Genomic DNA, 14,335 nt, shown 5'->3' with positions numbered 1-14,335 from the left:
AATGGGTGAAAAGAGGTAAAAAATAGTAAAAAGGAGCAAAAAAGTTTCCCTTTTCCAAGGATTTCTGGGGGAATAACATTCAAAATTAAGACATAAAAGAGCCACAAATAAAAGAGTCACATGTGGCTCTAGAGCCACACGTTGAGTATCACTGACATAGAGGGAAACTGATGGCAATATTACAATGTCTGTCTGAGCTAGTGGGACAGAAACTCTGGTCATTTCCTCCTCCTCCCCCAACACATAGATTGTTCTCTTTGTCTCTCTTTGCCACAGCGGAACTAAATTAAAATAAATCCCGTGATGAAGTCGAGAGCAGGACATAAACGCAGTAACCACGAAGCTCAGCAACAACAGAAAGCAGAACAAACGCTGTAAATCCGGACAAACTCACACAGAGGAACAGATGGGAGCTTCTCTTCTTGACTTTTCTAACAATGTTATTCTTCCACTGCCAAACTAATGTGTTTATGGGTACTGTGAGACTTTAAAGTGATTCCTGAAATATTGCAGGATTCCTAACAGGAGCGATGTTAAACAGTTTCCATGGTAACAGTGTCCCTGCACAGGTTGATGAAACCTCACATTAAATCCAAACCTCTGTGACAGTGCTCTATTTAATATTTATGTTATCAGAAATTCAGCTGGGAAAACTGAGCCAAAGGTAAAGTTAGAAAGAGAAACAAGATGAACGCATGTTCACTTTTAATATGACCAAAAGTTTGGGCTAATGTTAATTATCATATACATATAATATCAACGGATCATCTGTTTATCATCAATAAAACAGGATCACATCTCCTCACTTCCACGCCGAGGGCTGACTGTGCAACAGAAAACTTCCAGGAATGCCTCACAGCACAGAAATGTACTTGGGGATAAAAATATTTATTTAAGGAGATCTCATAAGGACACAACCCCACTTAGAGTTGAGCAATGCATTTTTTTTAGAACAAATCATGAAGAAGGCGCAAAGGAAAATATTTTCTTAAGATGACCTTTGAGGTTTAATTCTAGTCTTATTAATCAGGAGCTCTCTCCTTACATATTTTAGGTCTAAATGACCGATGGCACTAAGGCTGAGCTCATACTGAAGGTAGAAGTGACCCTAAACTGAAATGTTTGCTGTTATGTGACTCAGATCTGATGGTTTTTTATGACAGATTGAACAGAACAATTCCCAAGAGGTCTGATCCTTTAAATCAAATGTTAGACACTTTTCAGATGTAGATTCAGATCAGATACAGCTTAAAGAGTCTCTGTAAAGTCTGAACAGCTAGGTCAGAAAAAAATCAGACTTTGAATGCTTTTAGAAAAAATGATAACATACAATAAGGTTTGATTAGATTCAGTAGGATGTGGTGTGATTCGGTTCAAATTGATTCAATACAATATGATTCCATCCATTCATTCATTCATTCCATCGATTTGATACAAAACTGATTTGATTCAGTTTGAACTAGTGTTAGTTTTGTCATTTTAAACTTGGACTAAAAGTGTTCGTCGACTATCGACTAAGATTAGCTAAAAACAGAACATCAATGACTGAAACCCTGATGAAAAGTATGGTTAGTTTTTGTCAATAAGACTAAAACAAGACCAAAATGAAATGTAGTTTGGTCAGGCATTCAAAATCGATAATATTTTTCTACTGTGGGTAAAACTGTAAAAGCACAACATATCTGTAATTATTCTGCCTCTCAGCTGTAAAAAGCAGGGAACCCAGGCTTACAGGGTGAATAGAACATACTACCATGATTCTGTACCAGAAATGGAAAGGGAATAAATGTTTGGACTTAAAGTAAAGACTAAAATGTAAGGACCCAAAACAGATTAAAATGCATTTTTAGTTTTCACCACTTATTTGGGATCAGTAGGACCTGTAATGTTTTAAAGCTCAGCCTCATTTTTGAATAGGAATGAGCTTTTACCAAAAACAATGTTTGACAATCTCCTAAAGATCCCTGTTTCTGCAGAAAATCCAGCTCTGGATCTGTTTTAAAGCCCATTATTTGGCTGTGTGTCGGCTAGGTGGTCCGTTGTTGGGGGTCGGCAGTCAGTCAGAGATGGTGTCAGTCATTGAGAGGGGTGGGGGAGTCATTTTGATGATGGACCATCAGGACCTGTTCAAGAATGAATAACAGAACTAAATTTTTGAATTTCTTGAAGATTTTAGGTGGTTTTCACACCTGATAGTCCGGGGGACTCGGTTCTGTCTGGGGCTCAAATTGCAGCATTGTTGCATTTCCTGTGGTTTGGTTGCTTTCACACTGCACTCGGTCAAACGAACCAAACCGCCATCATAAAGCGTTCATACGTTTGTGGCTGTCGTCTCAAACAAAGAGCGGTGAAGAAAAGGAGACATAGAAGAAGACAAAACCAGAAATCCAATTAGGGGACCAGCAAGGCAGCAAGCTGTCCAAAACGTCGTTCTTTAGATGGGACAAATGAGTCAGTACTAAAGAAAAAGGCTTGCCAACATGTGAGCGAGAGACTACGACGTGTTGCTATGGCTACACAGACGCCAAGCGGGGTACTAACATGTGTTTTAGTGTTTTAAATCACATATATAAATCCGTAAATCATTATGCCTTATGCCACTTCCTGCCGTTGGTCTGCTTCGCTGTCACACCTCAAATGAACCACACCAGGATTTGTGAAGTGAACCAGAGTCCGCTTGTTTAGTTCGGATGAGCTTTCACACCGGTCTAAACAAACTGGACTGTCCAGGAAAACTGACAAGGGTTTGTTTAAAGCTCTGGGGTGAATGTGCCCTTACGCTCCAAAATACACACAAATTCCCAAGATTTCTGTGAATTTTTAAACAAATTTCTAAAGTATCAAAAAAAAAGAATCCTTAAATTTCTTAAAATTTTTCCAAAATTCATCACTGAAAAGTTATGATTAAGCCTAAACATCCTAATAAACAAATACATGAATAAATCCTTGAAAATTCCTGAAAATTTTCACCCAAATTCACAGGAGTTTCAAAGCAAATTTCCAAAATATACAAACAAGTTTCACAAAATACAATGAAAATACAAGACATGTCATGTCATTCTACCTCCCCACTAAATTTCCAATCGAATTCCCAAAAATGTACAATTAGCTTCCCCAAATTTCCAATCACAAATCACCCCCCCCCCAAAAAAAAATGTAACTAAAAATACATTTCCCAAATTTCAATTTAAATGTCATGAAATTTCCTATCAGACCTCCCGAAACATCTAAACAAATTTCCCAAATTGCCATGAAAATTCCACAAATATTCAAAGCAAATTCCTACCAAAACTTTCAATGAAACTCTCCTAAATTAAAAAAATTCCCTGAAAGTACTTGAACATTTCTAAGCAAATCCCCCAAAATATCCAAACAAATCTCCATGAAAATTTTGGAAACTTCTTAGCAAACTCTCTCGACATTTCCAGTAAATTACTTGAGCTTCAGTGGACACTTCGGACAACATATGTAGATGCAGGGTCTTAGGATGTTAATACTGCATAGCTTAGACTTCTTGTTTTAGTTGCAATTAGGTATCAGTATTGTCTGATTTGACCAGTATCACAGCCTATTTTAAAATCCTGGTAATGTGACAACCCTTGTACTCATCAGGTAAATTCCTGCTTGCATACGTCATGACACTGCAGCCATTACAGCCCAGCTAAAGTGATGCATCAAAGTAATTTCCATATTTGATAAAACTATTAGTCAAATCTAGCTAAAAAAAGAAATAATCCCAGGTTTAATGATGCCAGAGCTCCCCTTTGAGTGGTAATATGAGGTCAGCTGTTCATCCATGCCTCATATATAAATTCAGACAGTGTCATATAGTGGAATAATATGCAGATAGGCAGGCATTACTAACACAGAGAGATAATGAGCACAGAGACACACATTAGACCATGGAGTGTCTCATAACTGCATTCTGCTCTGGGTCACATTATGAGTGGGAGCAGTAATTCATTTACCACTGCTTCAGAGGAAGAACACAAGACTCTTCCTTAGCCTCCATTCCTCTTTACGATCATTAACGTCTATCAGTGAAACATGCTTATGTATGCCGACATCAGCAGTGGCGGCCTACAGCGCTGCAGCGACAGAAGCATCCAAGTGAGGTCAAGTATTGGCTACAGACAAAATATCACAGACAGAGATAAATGGAGCATGAATAATCGCGCTCGGCTTGACTGATTGCGTCAGTCCAGCGACCGTGGATAATACTGCTGCGCTAAAGTCAGATCTTTGACTCGCTCTCTTCAAGCAACCAAACCATCAACACCGCTGTAGCAACTGTCCAAACAAATCAGAGGAAACCAACAACAGTACAGCCCAAAACATGACAAATCCTCCTCCTCCTCACAAACGACACAATCCATTCTCTTCTTTTGTTTACGGATGTCCCCTCATGCGCTCCCTACCAAAGTCATCCTGCAGGCTGGTAGCGCCAACAGTGGAGGCCTTGTCCTGAGAACCCTCCAGGTGTGTGCTTCCATTCCTGGCCAGCAGGGAGGCGCTTGTGCTCAGCACGGTCACCTGGGACGGGGTTCTGGAGGGCTGACTTTTCACCTGGGAAGTAGAAGGCTGGGAGGCCTGGCTGAGAGCCTCCTGAAGACTGTGGGAGGAGAAGGGGAGAAGGTGGGAGGAGGTGAGAAGAGATGGAGGCCAGAGGGATTCTGCTGATTTATAATATCAATACAGGAGGAGGAGGGGCACAGGTGATGTCACAACAGAAGGGTGTCAGGGGAAGTGATGCACATGCTGGTTGTCAAAGTGGAGCTCATCCAACAGGTGTCAAATTTGAAACTAAAATTTTTATATGCAATTTCTAACTGATATCGCTTTACCTGCCATTTTAGGCCTTTAATTAAGAGTATTTTTTTATTTTTTAGAAGTGTGTTGCATTGTCTTCATAGTAGAGAAAACTTTTTTATTTGTACTTGAAAAACAAATAAATAAAAATGCATCATATTTTAGATAAAAACTTGAGTTAAAATAATCAATTTACAAAAAAATGGCATTTTTGAGTTTCAATAATAATTAATTGTGACTTCAAAAATTCCAAATCTAAAGGGATTAATTTTCTGACTTTTTTTTTTTTTATCCAAAAAGTCTAGTCAAGTATAAAAATGAAGTAAAGATATTTTAAACTTCAGAACATGTTTTTCCCCCATAGATTTAGGACTTCTTTCGTTACACATAGGTCACTTTTTAACTCATTTTTTCCTAAAGAATTAAATACTTTTTAAAATAATAAAAGAAAATTTTCAGAAATATTATTTTAAGTCTTTTAATATTTCAAAATTTCTGCTCATAAATTAAGATTTTTTGCAATGAAAGAATACTTTTTTAAAATCTTAAATACCTTTTTAAGGTAAAAAAAAATGTTGATTTTCTTTCTCTAAAGTTAAACTCTTTTTACAGTTGAAATTTTTGAAAACTTTTGCATAAATAAAGGACTTTGAGACTCAACAAATGTGAGTTTTTCATGGTTTTAAGACATGAATTTTAGACTTTCAAACTTAAAAATTCCAATACTGGTTCCTATTAAACTAATAACTTTTTGAACTTTGAAAATTTTAAGTTATACCTCGTTAGTGTATGATAATAATAAAAAAAGAGTGGTTCCTTGAAAATTTATAATCTTATGAACTGGAAAATTTAAACTTTCATACTCAACTTTTTAAAAATATTTTTTTCCCATAAATTCCCAAACTTTATATTCAAAAAAGGCTTGAGTTTATTTCATTGTAAATTTCATAAACTTTTTAAATAAAAAACTATAATTTTTTCCCCTGTAAATTTACAACTTTTTTAACCCAACAGTATGACTTTGGCGCCTCATAAATTCATGTATTTTTTTTTTAATAAATGCAAAAATTCTGAGTTTGGCTTCTTGCAAATTTCCATCTTTAAAATCTTAAAATTTAGAATTTGGAAAAATCCTTTCAAGTTTCCTTATTTTTTGAAAATAGCCATATTATGTTGTCATACTGCTCAGTTTAAAGTTAGTTTCAACATTTTTTTAACAAGGCTGATAAACAGCATCAATAAAAGTTTAGTTACTGTACAAAAACTTCAGTTGAAATGTATATATGCAATCACACAGTAAGGGAAAGATTTATCTAAAGCATGCAACACCAAAAAGACAAAAACAGAGTCTGGAGTGAGGGACAGAGGAAGGTAGGGGGAACAGTTTGACTTTATGTACATTTATTGACCCCTGGCAGGCTGCAACCTTGTTTTTCCTGCTTTACATTTTTCTGCACTCAGCATTTAGAGATGTGACCTTGTTAGAAAGAAGCATGAAGAATCTTGGCCAGAGGTGAGTGTCTGTTGGCAGATGTACAACAAAGTTGGAGGAGTTTCAGAGCGCTCAGGTAATGAGGAGCCTGGTGTGTATCCAGAGCATCCGATCAGTGGAACAGACAGGTACAGAAATTTAAACTATTCTAAGATACAGCTAAGAGGATTCTTATGATTCGCTAATTTGTCAGAATCGGACGCACGAGCTGAGAATCTCTGTAACCTCTGAGTCACGGCACGGTCAAGAGACAACCTCAGGACTGATGCTTCATTTCATTAAAGGTCTGCAGAGAAGGGATCTTTATCTGCAGAGGGCTCAAGGTTAGAATCCACATCAGGTTATAAAGGGGACTGATAAGACCCATAGAGACACCACAGATCTGATCCTGCACTGGAACACTGAGGCTAGACGAGACACGTAGAAAGAAAAAAGGAAATCTAATGGACTAAAAAGGCAAAAAGTTATTGGGTTTGAAAAACAGGATCAGGCTCAATTTAGTCTCAATACATTTTGACAAAATCTGTCAAATGACTACATTTAATAATCACATTTTATCGCCAAATTATAGTAGTCATTTAAAAGTAATTGCATGCTTAATCATGAGTAAAAAGTTGAATTATTTTGCACTTCACTTATTGATATTCAAAGCTAAATAGCAGACAATGTTATTCTCCTCCCATGGCTACAGGTAGCTTCTATCAGGTTTCCAAATATCGACTAAAAAGTTCACTTCCTCGTTTTGGACACCAGGAAGCATCATCCAGATATTTACAGATTTGCTGAATCAGTCAACAATAAGTGGGAATGAGGGGGACACTGTTAAATATAGAACAATATAAAGGAGTGCATGTACAAAATGACTCACTTACATCTGATGATCCCTTCTAATGTAACGGCATCTACACTTTCAGGAGTTCAACCTTAAGTGGCTTTCTCTGTGTAAGTAAATCCGAATAATGTCATCAATTGAAATAAGCTATTTTGTCAATAAACTGTTTTTGTTATGCTGTTACTCTGTAATGTATGCTTTCATAAGCTAAGCGTACTGGTGGCTGTATGCATGATGACACATTTTTGAATCAGTATCTTTAATTGGATGTTTGAATTTTTTGTTTTTTTGCATACTACATACTTTATCTTCATTCTATTTTTTTCACTGTTATGAAGCTTTTTTTTTAACCAGTGCTATGATTTGTGATTAATGCAAATTTAAAGAGTTGTTTTTATGATGCTTACTGTAAGATTGATAATTTTTTTTGTCTATTTTCAATCATCTCTGCCACTAGCTTAGCATTAGCCACCAAGTTTTCTCAAAATGAATGCCACATGAGCTGTGACAAGCAATGGCAGGCTACATCGTGCTTTGCCTAACAGCGCATGTGTAGACTGGGGGAGACGGCCTGATTCAGGCATGAACAGCTCAAAATGGAGAGAAAAAGAGACAGAGAGCCCTGTGTCACTGCAGACAGGAACTACTTTGAATAATGGCTTGAAATCAGCCAATAAAGAAAGCGTAGGGAGTTTTTTTTTGTAAATATGTGAATATTTTGAAGCCTTTTTGTCACATAATAATGTTTTTTACTTTTTGGTGCCCTAGAGATGGAAAAGAAGTTTGTTCACAAAAAGACTTAGTCATTATTGTTTACTGCTGTGGCTCCTAAACCTCTTTTTGTCAGCCCCCCTTTGGAAGATGAAAATATTTTCGGGACCCCCACCTCCTACCCCTCACTGTACATATCAACATTTAAAAACATGTAAATGTACGACAAACACACCGGCATTCACAACTTTTGAAAACAACTTCCTTTCTTATTTTTTTCAGAATTGACCACAACATAAAACCAAAAAATTTTAAAATTCAGACTCTATGAAGATGAACAGTTTGCTGAAAAACGACATAATACAAACATCTCTAATACTTTCAGAAACTACTGTGGGTTTTTTGTGGAGTCTTGGATGCAGATGTGAGACTGACAGTCTCAGGGCATTTTTAATGTCCAGCTTTGGTTTGTTTTTGTCTTAGTTGCAGAAACAGCAGAAAAAACATCGGAGGTTGTAAAAGAAAAGAGTATGGCCAAAGCTTTCAATGACACTGTTAAATCTAAGCTGACATCAATGAACTGCTCTTGTTTTTGCTATGTTGAAGTCATCAGCTTGTGTTGCTTAGCCTTGCCTTGCAGTGCCCCCCCTAACATGACCTCGTGCCCCCCTGGGGGGCCCACAGCCCACTTTGGGAACCATTGGTTTACTGTATGTCACACATAAACATCTTTGAGTGCTAATTTCCATTAAACTTTTTCTTTTGTCTTTATAGTCCTTTAACTTTTTTAAAATTCCAGTGACTTTACTGCAGCACACATATTCTTAAAGCCCAGACTGTCCTGAAAAACAAAGACATTTAGAGCTCGACTGTTCACCACAGGGTTGATGTGTCACAAGCTTTTCAAGACAACAAGTCCAGGTGAGACTACATGGCTTAAGGCTCAGAGGGTTAATGGAGCTGTGTGGGAATTTTTCAAGTGAAATTAGATATTAAAAGAAGCAGTGGTGTCTTTATTTTACACTATGATGCTGACCTTCTCAGCTAAAATGACAAAACAGCATGTGCTAAATGTGTATTGGAAAGTTAATGTGTTTATAGTGGACCTCAGTCTCATCACCATAAATCTGCTCTTGCTGGAAGCCCTAGTTCTGAGATTATCACATTTTTTAGATATTTAAATGCTTTCTTAACACCACATCATTGAAAGGAAATAATCTGTTATTTTGGTCATTGATGGCAATGTAAAAGCTTTAAAAAACAGTACACCTGTTTGATAAGAAAGGTGCAAAGGAAAAGGAAAGAATCCTGCAAAACTGCAGGCAAACTCCTGCATAATGTCTAAATCAGAAGTTCCAAAAGTGGGGGTCAGGACACTGGGAGGGGATTGCAAGATACCTTCCAAAAACAAATCATTTTTGTAAAGACATATGCATAAAATCAGTTTAAAATAAAATAAAATAAAACATGGCATGTTAGTGAGATCAATGCTAAAATCAAAGTAATTCTTAAGTACAAGTCCTTACATGACTGTTCTTGAATGAGCACAGCTTTATTTAACTATTTCTCCTTCATCCTTATGTACAGTGGGGGTCCCCAGCCTGTGACACCTTTATTTTGGGGGTCATGGGCTGAAATGTTTGGGAGTCCCTGGTCTAGACTGCATGCATGTGTTGACAAGGTGAAGGTACTGAAATGTTGCCATCATATTTTTTCAAATTAGACAGGGTTCAGGTGTTTGCCAGCCATTTTTAGATGATGGATAAAAGAAACTACCTAACATTTGGAGCGTGTAATACTACTTTTTGGTGGCCATGTGATTGAATAAATATTGATTTGTTTGATTTTGCTAGCATCAAATTACAGTTAAAAATCATGGTTTCATGGAATCCTTTATAAACTTTAGTTCTCATTCAATTAAAAGTAAAAACAGAAACCTATGAGCGTCTCTGGTGGATTAAAACTTCCAAGTGTATGAAGCTGGGCTCTTAATGAGCAGCTGGGCCCTCTAACAATAAAAAATAAATAAAACAGGATATTCCGGTGATGACGCACTTTGATTTTTTTAAAGATCAATATCATCTCCATCTCTTCCTCTTCTTAGAAAGGTTGCTCAAAAGGGCAAAGCAATGTGATACAGCAGGATGTCTGTGTTATTGAGCGAATCATGCGCACTTCTGAGAGGAGCGGTGTGTCAGCCTGGCAGATTAGGCAGACCTTGTGCCTTTGAGTTTGAGAGGACTCCTTTCTTTGATCGCAGCTCAAAATGTGGAACTTAAAAGATTAGATCTAGTGATAGCAGGATGAAAAGAGGGAAGTCTTGAGAAAAAGGAGGACGAGAGACATCACATGCAGAGCGGAGACACCCATCCAGAGACAGATAAAGCTTTGTTTGACGTCATGCACTGCAGAGAGACGAAAAGTGGTGCTGATGTGGGAAAAGAGAGAAGGCCGCCTGGCAGCATGCTCATACCAGGAAGCAAAGACACGGGTCTCTGCTCCGTGCACAGCGTACCTGAGAGGAGATCCAATCAGAGAGGTGGGCGGGGTTGGGTTACTGCCAGCGTTGTGTCGCCGCCGCACCGCCTGCCGACGAAACGTGCTACGCTCACGCCGAAATATGACTGTCTCCTCGCTCCCCGGGGCTGTCATGGGGAGAAACATCATTGGCCAGTCAGAGAGGAAGTAGTCTCTTTTCTTAAAGGGGACATATGTAAAATACACTTTTTCAGGCTTTGCTAACACAAATATGTGCCCCTGACCTGACCAGAAAAATCCATTCCCTTCCTCGCTCTCTTTCACCACCTTTCAGAAAATGCGTGCAAAGCAAGCTGTTCTCAGATTTCCCCCTCATGACCTCATGTGGGGAGTTAGCCTCACCCCCAGGTTCGGTTAGCCCTCCCCACTTGGAAGAAAGTTCTGCCCTCCCCTCCTGATCCTCCTCTATGCTGCCAACTGAGAGTAGAATCAGGAGAGTCTCATCCATTTCCTGAGGGGGGCGGAGTCAGAAACAGACACAGAAACAGCTCGTTCTGAGCAGAGCTGAAACAGAGGGGGTTTTAGACATGCAAAAATCCAATACTGGAGTATTTTTTCAGAAACAGACTTCACAGGCATGTTTGGGGACCTCTGAGACCACTATAAACTTGTCTTAAAATGGTTAAAAATGTGACCTTTAAAAGAAGTTTCTGCACACAGCTGTTTGAGATTTAATTTCCATGTGTGAAACTCAACTTCTGCTACATTTAAGAAAACAAAACAGCAACAAAACCTCCATGATGACATTTTCACACCAAACTGAGAGCAAGCATTCAGGACTGGAATAACACTGATGTTGGTATATATGTCACTGAAACATGAGCCAAGACATCCTATGACAAAGATGAGGAACTCTGATCCATGCACCGCATCATCATCACAAAACCGTCACTGACTACATCTCTGACACACTCCTTGAACAATTCTGAAACACGTTTTGAAGAAAATTGTTTATCCTTTAGACATAGGGTGTATTTTGTGGATAGCAGGCTTTTGCAATATTATCAAGGTTTCATATTTTGGTATCAACATAGTTTGGTTTTTACTTCAATCATGTCAAAGTTAAAAATCAGGTCTTGTGACAGCCCTGCTCTGGAGTCAGTTGACTTTCAGAAGAAAGATGTAACTTTTGAAAGACGAGGACATGAAGTCATCAAAAGTTAAATTTAGCATCAAAACTCCCGGCCTTGCACAGTTCACTCACTCTGGAGTTTTGCTGCTTCCCTTGGTCTGATTTAACCAGCAGCTCATGACGGCTGACGGCCTCTGTTAGCAAACTTTAAATAGGCATGACTGTATGACTGCAATCAGCGAGGAGTCTGCTGACTTTCAGCTCCTTGTGCTTCACTGATGAAGCTGCTACAGCACCATAAATGGGCCAAGTCATGTCCTGATATTATCTGATTATTAAGATAGATCATTAAAGGGTTTAACTGTGACAGGTTAACAGTGATCCAGAGAGAGGAAATGACCAAGATCAGCAGGATGACTCAGCAAACTGTCGGGCTAGATTAAGATATGATGGAGAGGAAGTAAACAAAAAAGGCTGAAGAGGTAAAACTCCTGATTTGTGTTTGCTCTAGATAAAACCATTCAAGAGCAGATTTCCACTGAAAGCTTAATCAGTGCTGCTTTGATAAAATCAAGGATGAAGACAAAGACTGAGGCAACCACAGGTAGAACCAAGAAGCAAAGCAAATGTCAGCTAGTTCTACCAAAAGTCAGCCAATTAAATCTAATTTAACAAGCAATAGAGGCAGTGTATTTGAGGAAGGTTGAAAAAAATTTGATAGCACAGTACTTTCCAATTAAACATGTTTGAAAGGATTTTTATTCTAATTGTTGATATGAAAACCTGCCACAGCTTTAAAAATACTTAGGCTCTTCAGTCAGATTTCAAAAAGTGATGCACTATATTATCAGCATTGGTAGACACTAGTTTTAAAAGGTATTCAACCAGTAGTGGTAACAGCTTAGCGTAGCTTCTCTTCTCAGGCCTCTTCCTCTCCTGTTCTCTCCTTCTCCGTGTGCCAAATATTTGGTTTTTCCCCCGTACTGATAATCAGACAAGTATTAAATGTAATTTCTTGCTTTGGAGATGAACGTTTCTGGACGTGTTGCTCTGCACCACTGCTCACAGCCTTCATTTGTAGATGTAAAAGTTTAGTTAGTCAGCCCCTTGTAGCTAGTGCAGGTCAGCCTTGTGTAGCTTCTGACCCTACTCACCCAAGACCTGCTGTGAAGCAGTGGTTGTGTATCTTATTGCATTCAGACAGAAAAATACAATCAGTCTAAATGTAGGGAGTCATTAGATTATCAGCATGATTATTGGTATCACAAATATTAAATACAGATGAGGATGAAATTAGTAATCTCCCTGTGATTTTTTTTAAGTATTTCCCAAATGCTGTCAAACAGAGTAAGGATTATTTTTTGATACAGCTATTCCAAACATGCTAATTAGACTGAAGCAGACTGAAGTCTGCTAAGGACAACCTGCAGAAAGATTCTGATCCTGGAAGCATGTCCTTCAGTCAGATGTGACCAAACTAGAGCTCTTCGTTATAGAGACGCTGCTGATGTTTGGAGAAAGAAGGGAGAGGCTTAGAATACAAAGAACACAGTGTCCCCACAGTGAAAAACAGTGATTGGAGTATTATGCTGTGGAGATGCTTCAGAACATGTTGAATCATGAAGAAAGAAGGATATGTGGAGATTTAGAAAAAAAAAAAAAAAAACTAGAGTAGTCAGCAGCAAAACTGGGTCTGGGTTGTTGCTCTGTCTTCCAACATGACAAGGACCAAAAACATCCATGGCTCCTGGTGAAGAGCTACTTCTTGAAGACCAGAGTGAGAGTTTCTGACTGGCCTGGCCAAAGCCCTGACTTGAATCCCAGTGAAAATCTGTGGGTTGAACTGAAGACAAAGGTCCAAGCTAGAAAACCATCAAATTTTGAGGAGCTGGAGAGATTTTCCAAAGAAGAATGGTCCAGGATTCCTCAGAAGACGTGTCTAAATCATGTCTAAAAACTACAACAAAGCCTGCAGGCTGTTATCCAGCAATAAGGAGACACGACTGACTATTAGCCTGATGTATGCTTCTGCGTAGCGTCGACGGCGATGCCGTCATTGACCATTTGAAAATCTGCATCGAGGGAATGCGTTGCTCCGCAATTCACAGCCATGCTGCTAGGGGGGTGTGGCTGTGTGCGCGTGTGGTTTCAGAGGGGTCACATCCGAATCCTTGTTCATCTTCTGGTCACAGTAAACAATGGCGAGGTGGAGCGGGTGTGTTTGGAGTTTTTGCTCCAAATTGCAACAAATTCTTTTGTTGCAAATGTTGAAGCGAAGGCGACAGGGAAGACGTTTGTGGAGGTGGTCTGTACGACCACTAGACGAGTCAACTGCCGGAAATGACGTTTTGAGTGAACCAATCACAGCCCTTGCGGTCTGGGTTGCCACGATGTGTAGTTGGGATTTTTTGGAGGTGTGAGTCAGGCTACAGTGTAGGGGTCTGCGTTGACGCAGAGGGCTATGCGTAGCTATGCCATTGACGCAACGCAGAAGCATAAATCAGGCTTTAGCATCAGGGGGACTAATAATTTAGACCCTGGTAGTTTTTGTGAAATAATTTTGTTTCTGTGTGCAAAGTAAAAAATTTGTAAGAATCCAAAACAAAACTAGGATGCTTGGCAAAGCTGAGTTAAAAATTACCTGCTATGTTTAACAGCACTTAGAAAATACTTTAAAGAAACGTGAATTATCATAGGGGGCTGGTAATTTTGTCCTTATCTTTATATAAAAAAGCTAAAAATCAGTTTATTTCTTTTATTTTTATTTAACCTTTATTTAACCAGGAGAACAACCTCACTGAGATTAAAAATCTCTTTTTCAAGAGTGTCCTGGCCAAGACAGCAGCAGCACAGTCAAAGTTACAGACAAACGAGTAAACAT

The 14,335-nt window shown here is 38.6% G+C and overlaps 1 protein-coding gene across 1 annotated transcript in view; it reads right to left on the bottom strand.

Moving 5' to 3' along the window:
• pcnx1 (pecanex 1) overlaps window positions 1–14,335 on the bottom strand; it is an 86,811-nt gene that overhangs the window by 43,115 nt on the left and 29,361 nt on the right. Inside the window, exons 7-8 of the mRNA XM_041812270.1 lie at window positions 10,360–10,489; window positions 4,419–4,612 (exon numbers count right to left, since the gene is read on the bottom strand). Coding sequence (XP_041668204.1) covers window positions 4,419–4,612; window positions 10,360–10,489 — 324 coding nt within the window. The remainder of the gene's footprint in view (window positions 1–4,418; window positions 4,613–10,359; window positions 10,490–14,335) is intronic.

Source organism: Cheilinus undulatus, linkage group 18 (genome assembly GCF_018320785.1).
Source record: "Cheilinus undulatus linkage group 18, ASM1832078v1, whole genome shotgun sequence".
In the NCBI taxonomy this organism is placed as follows: Eukaryota; Metazoa; Chordata; class Actinopteri; order Labriformes; family Labridae; genus Cheilinus; species Cheilinus undulatus.
The sequence above is the reverse complement of the archived record's forward strand: the minus strand, read 5'-3'. Positions and strand labels throughout refer to the sequence as shown.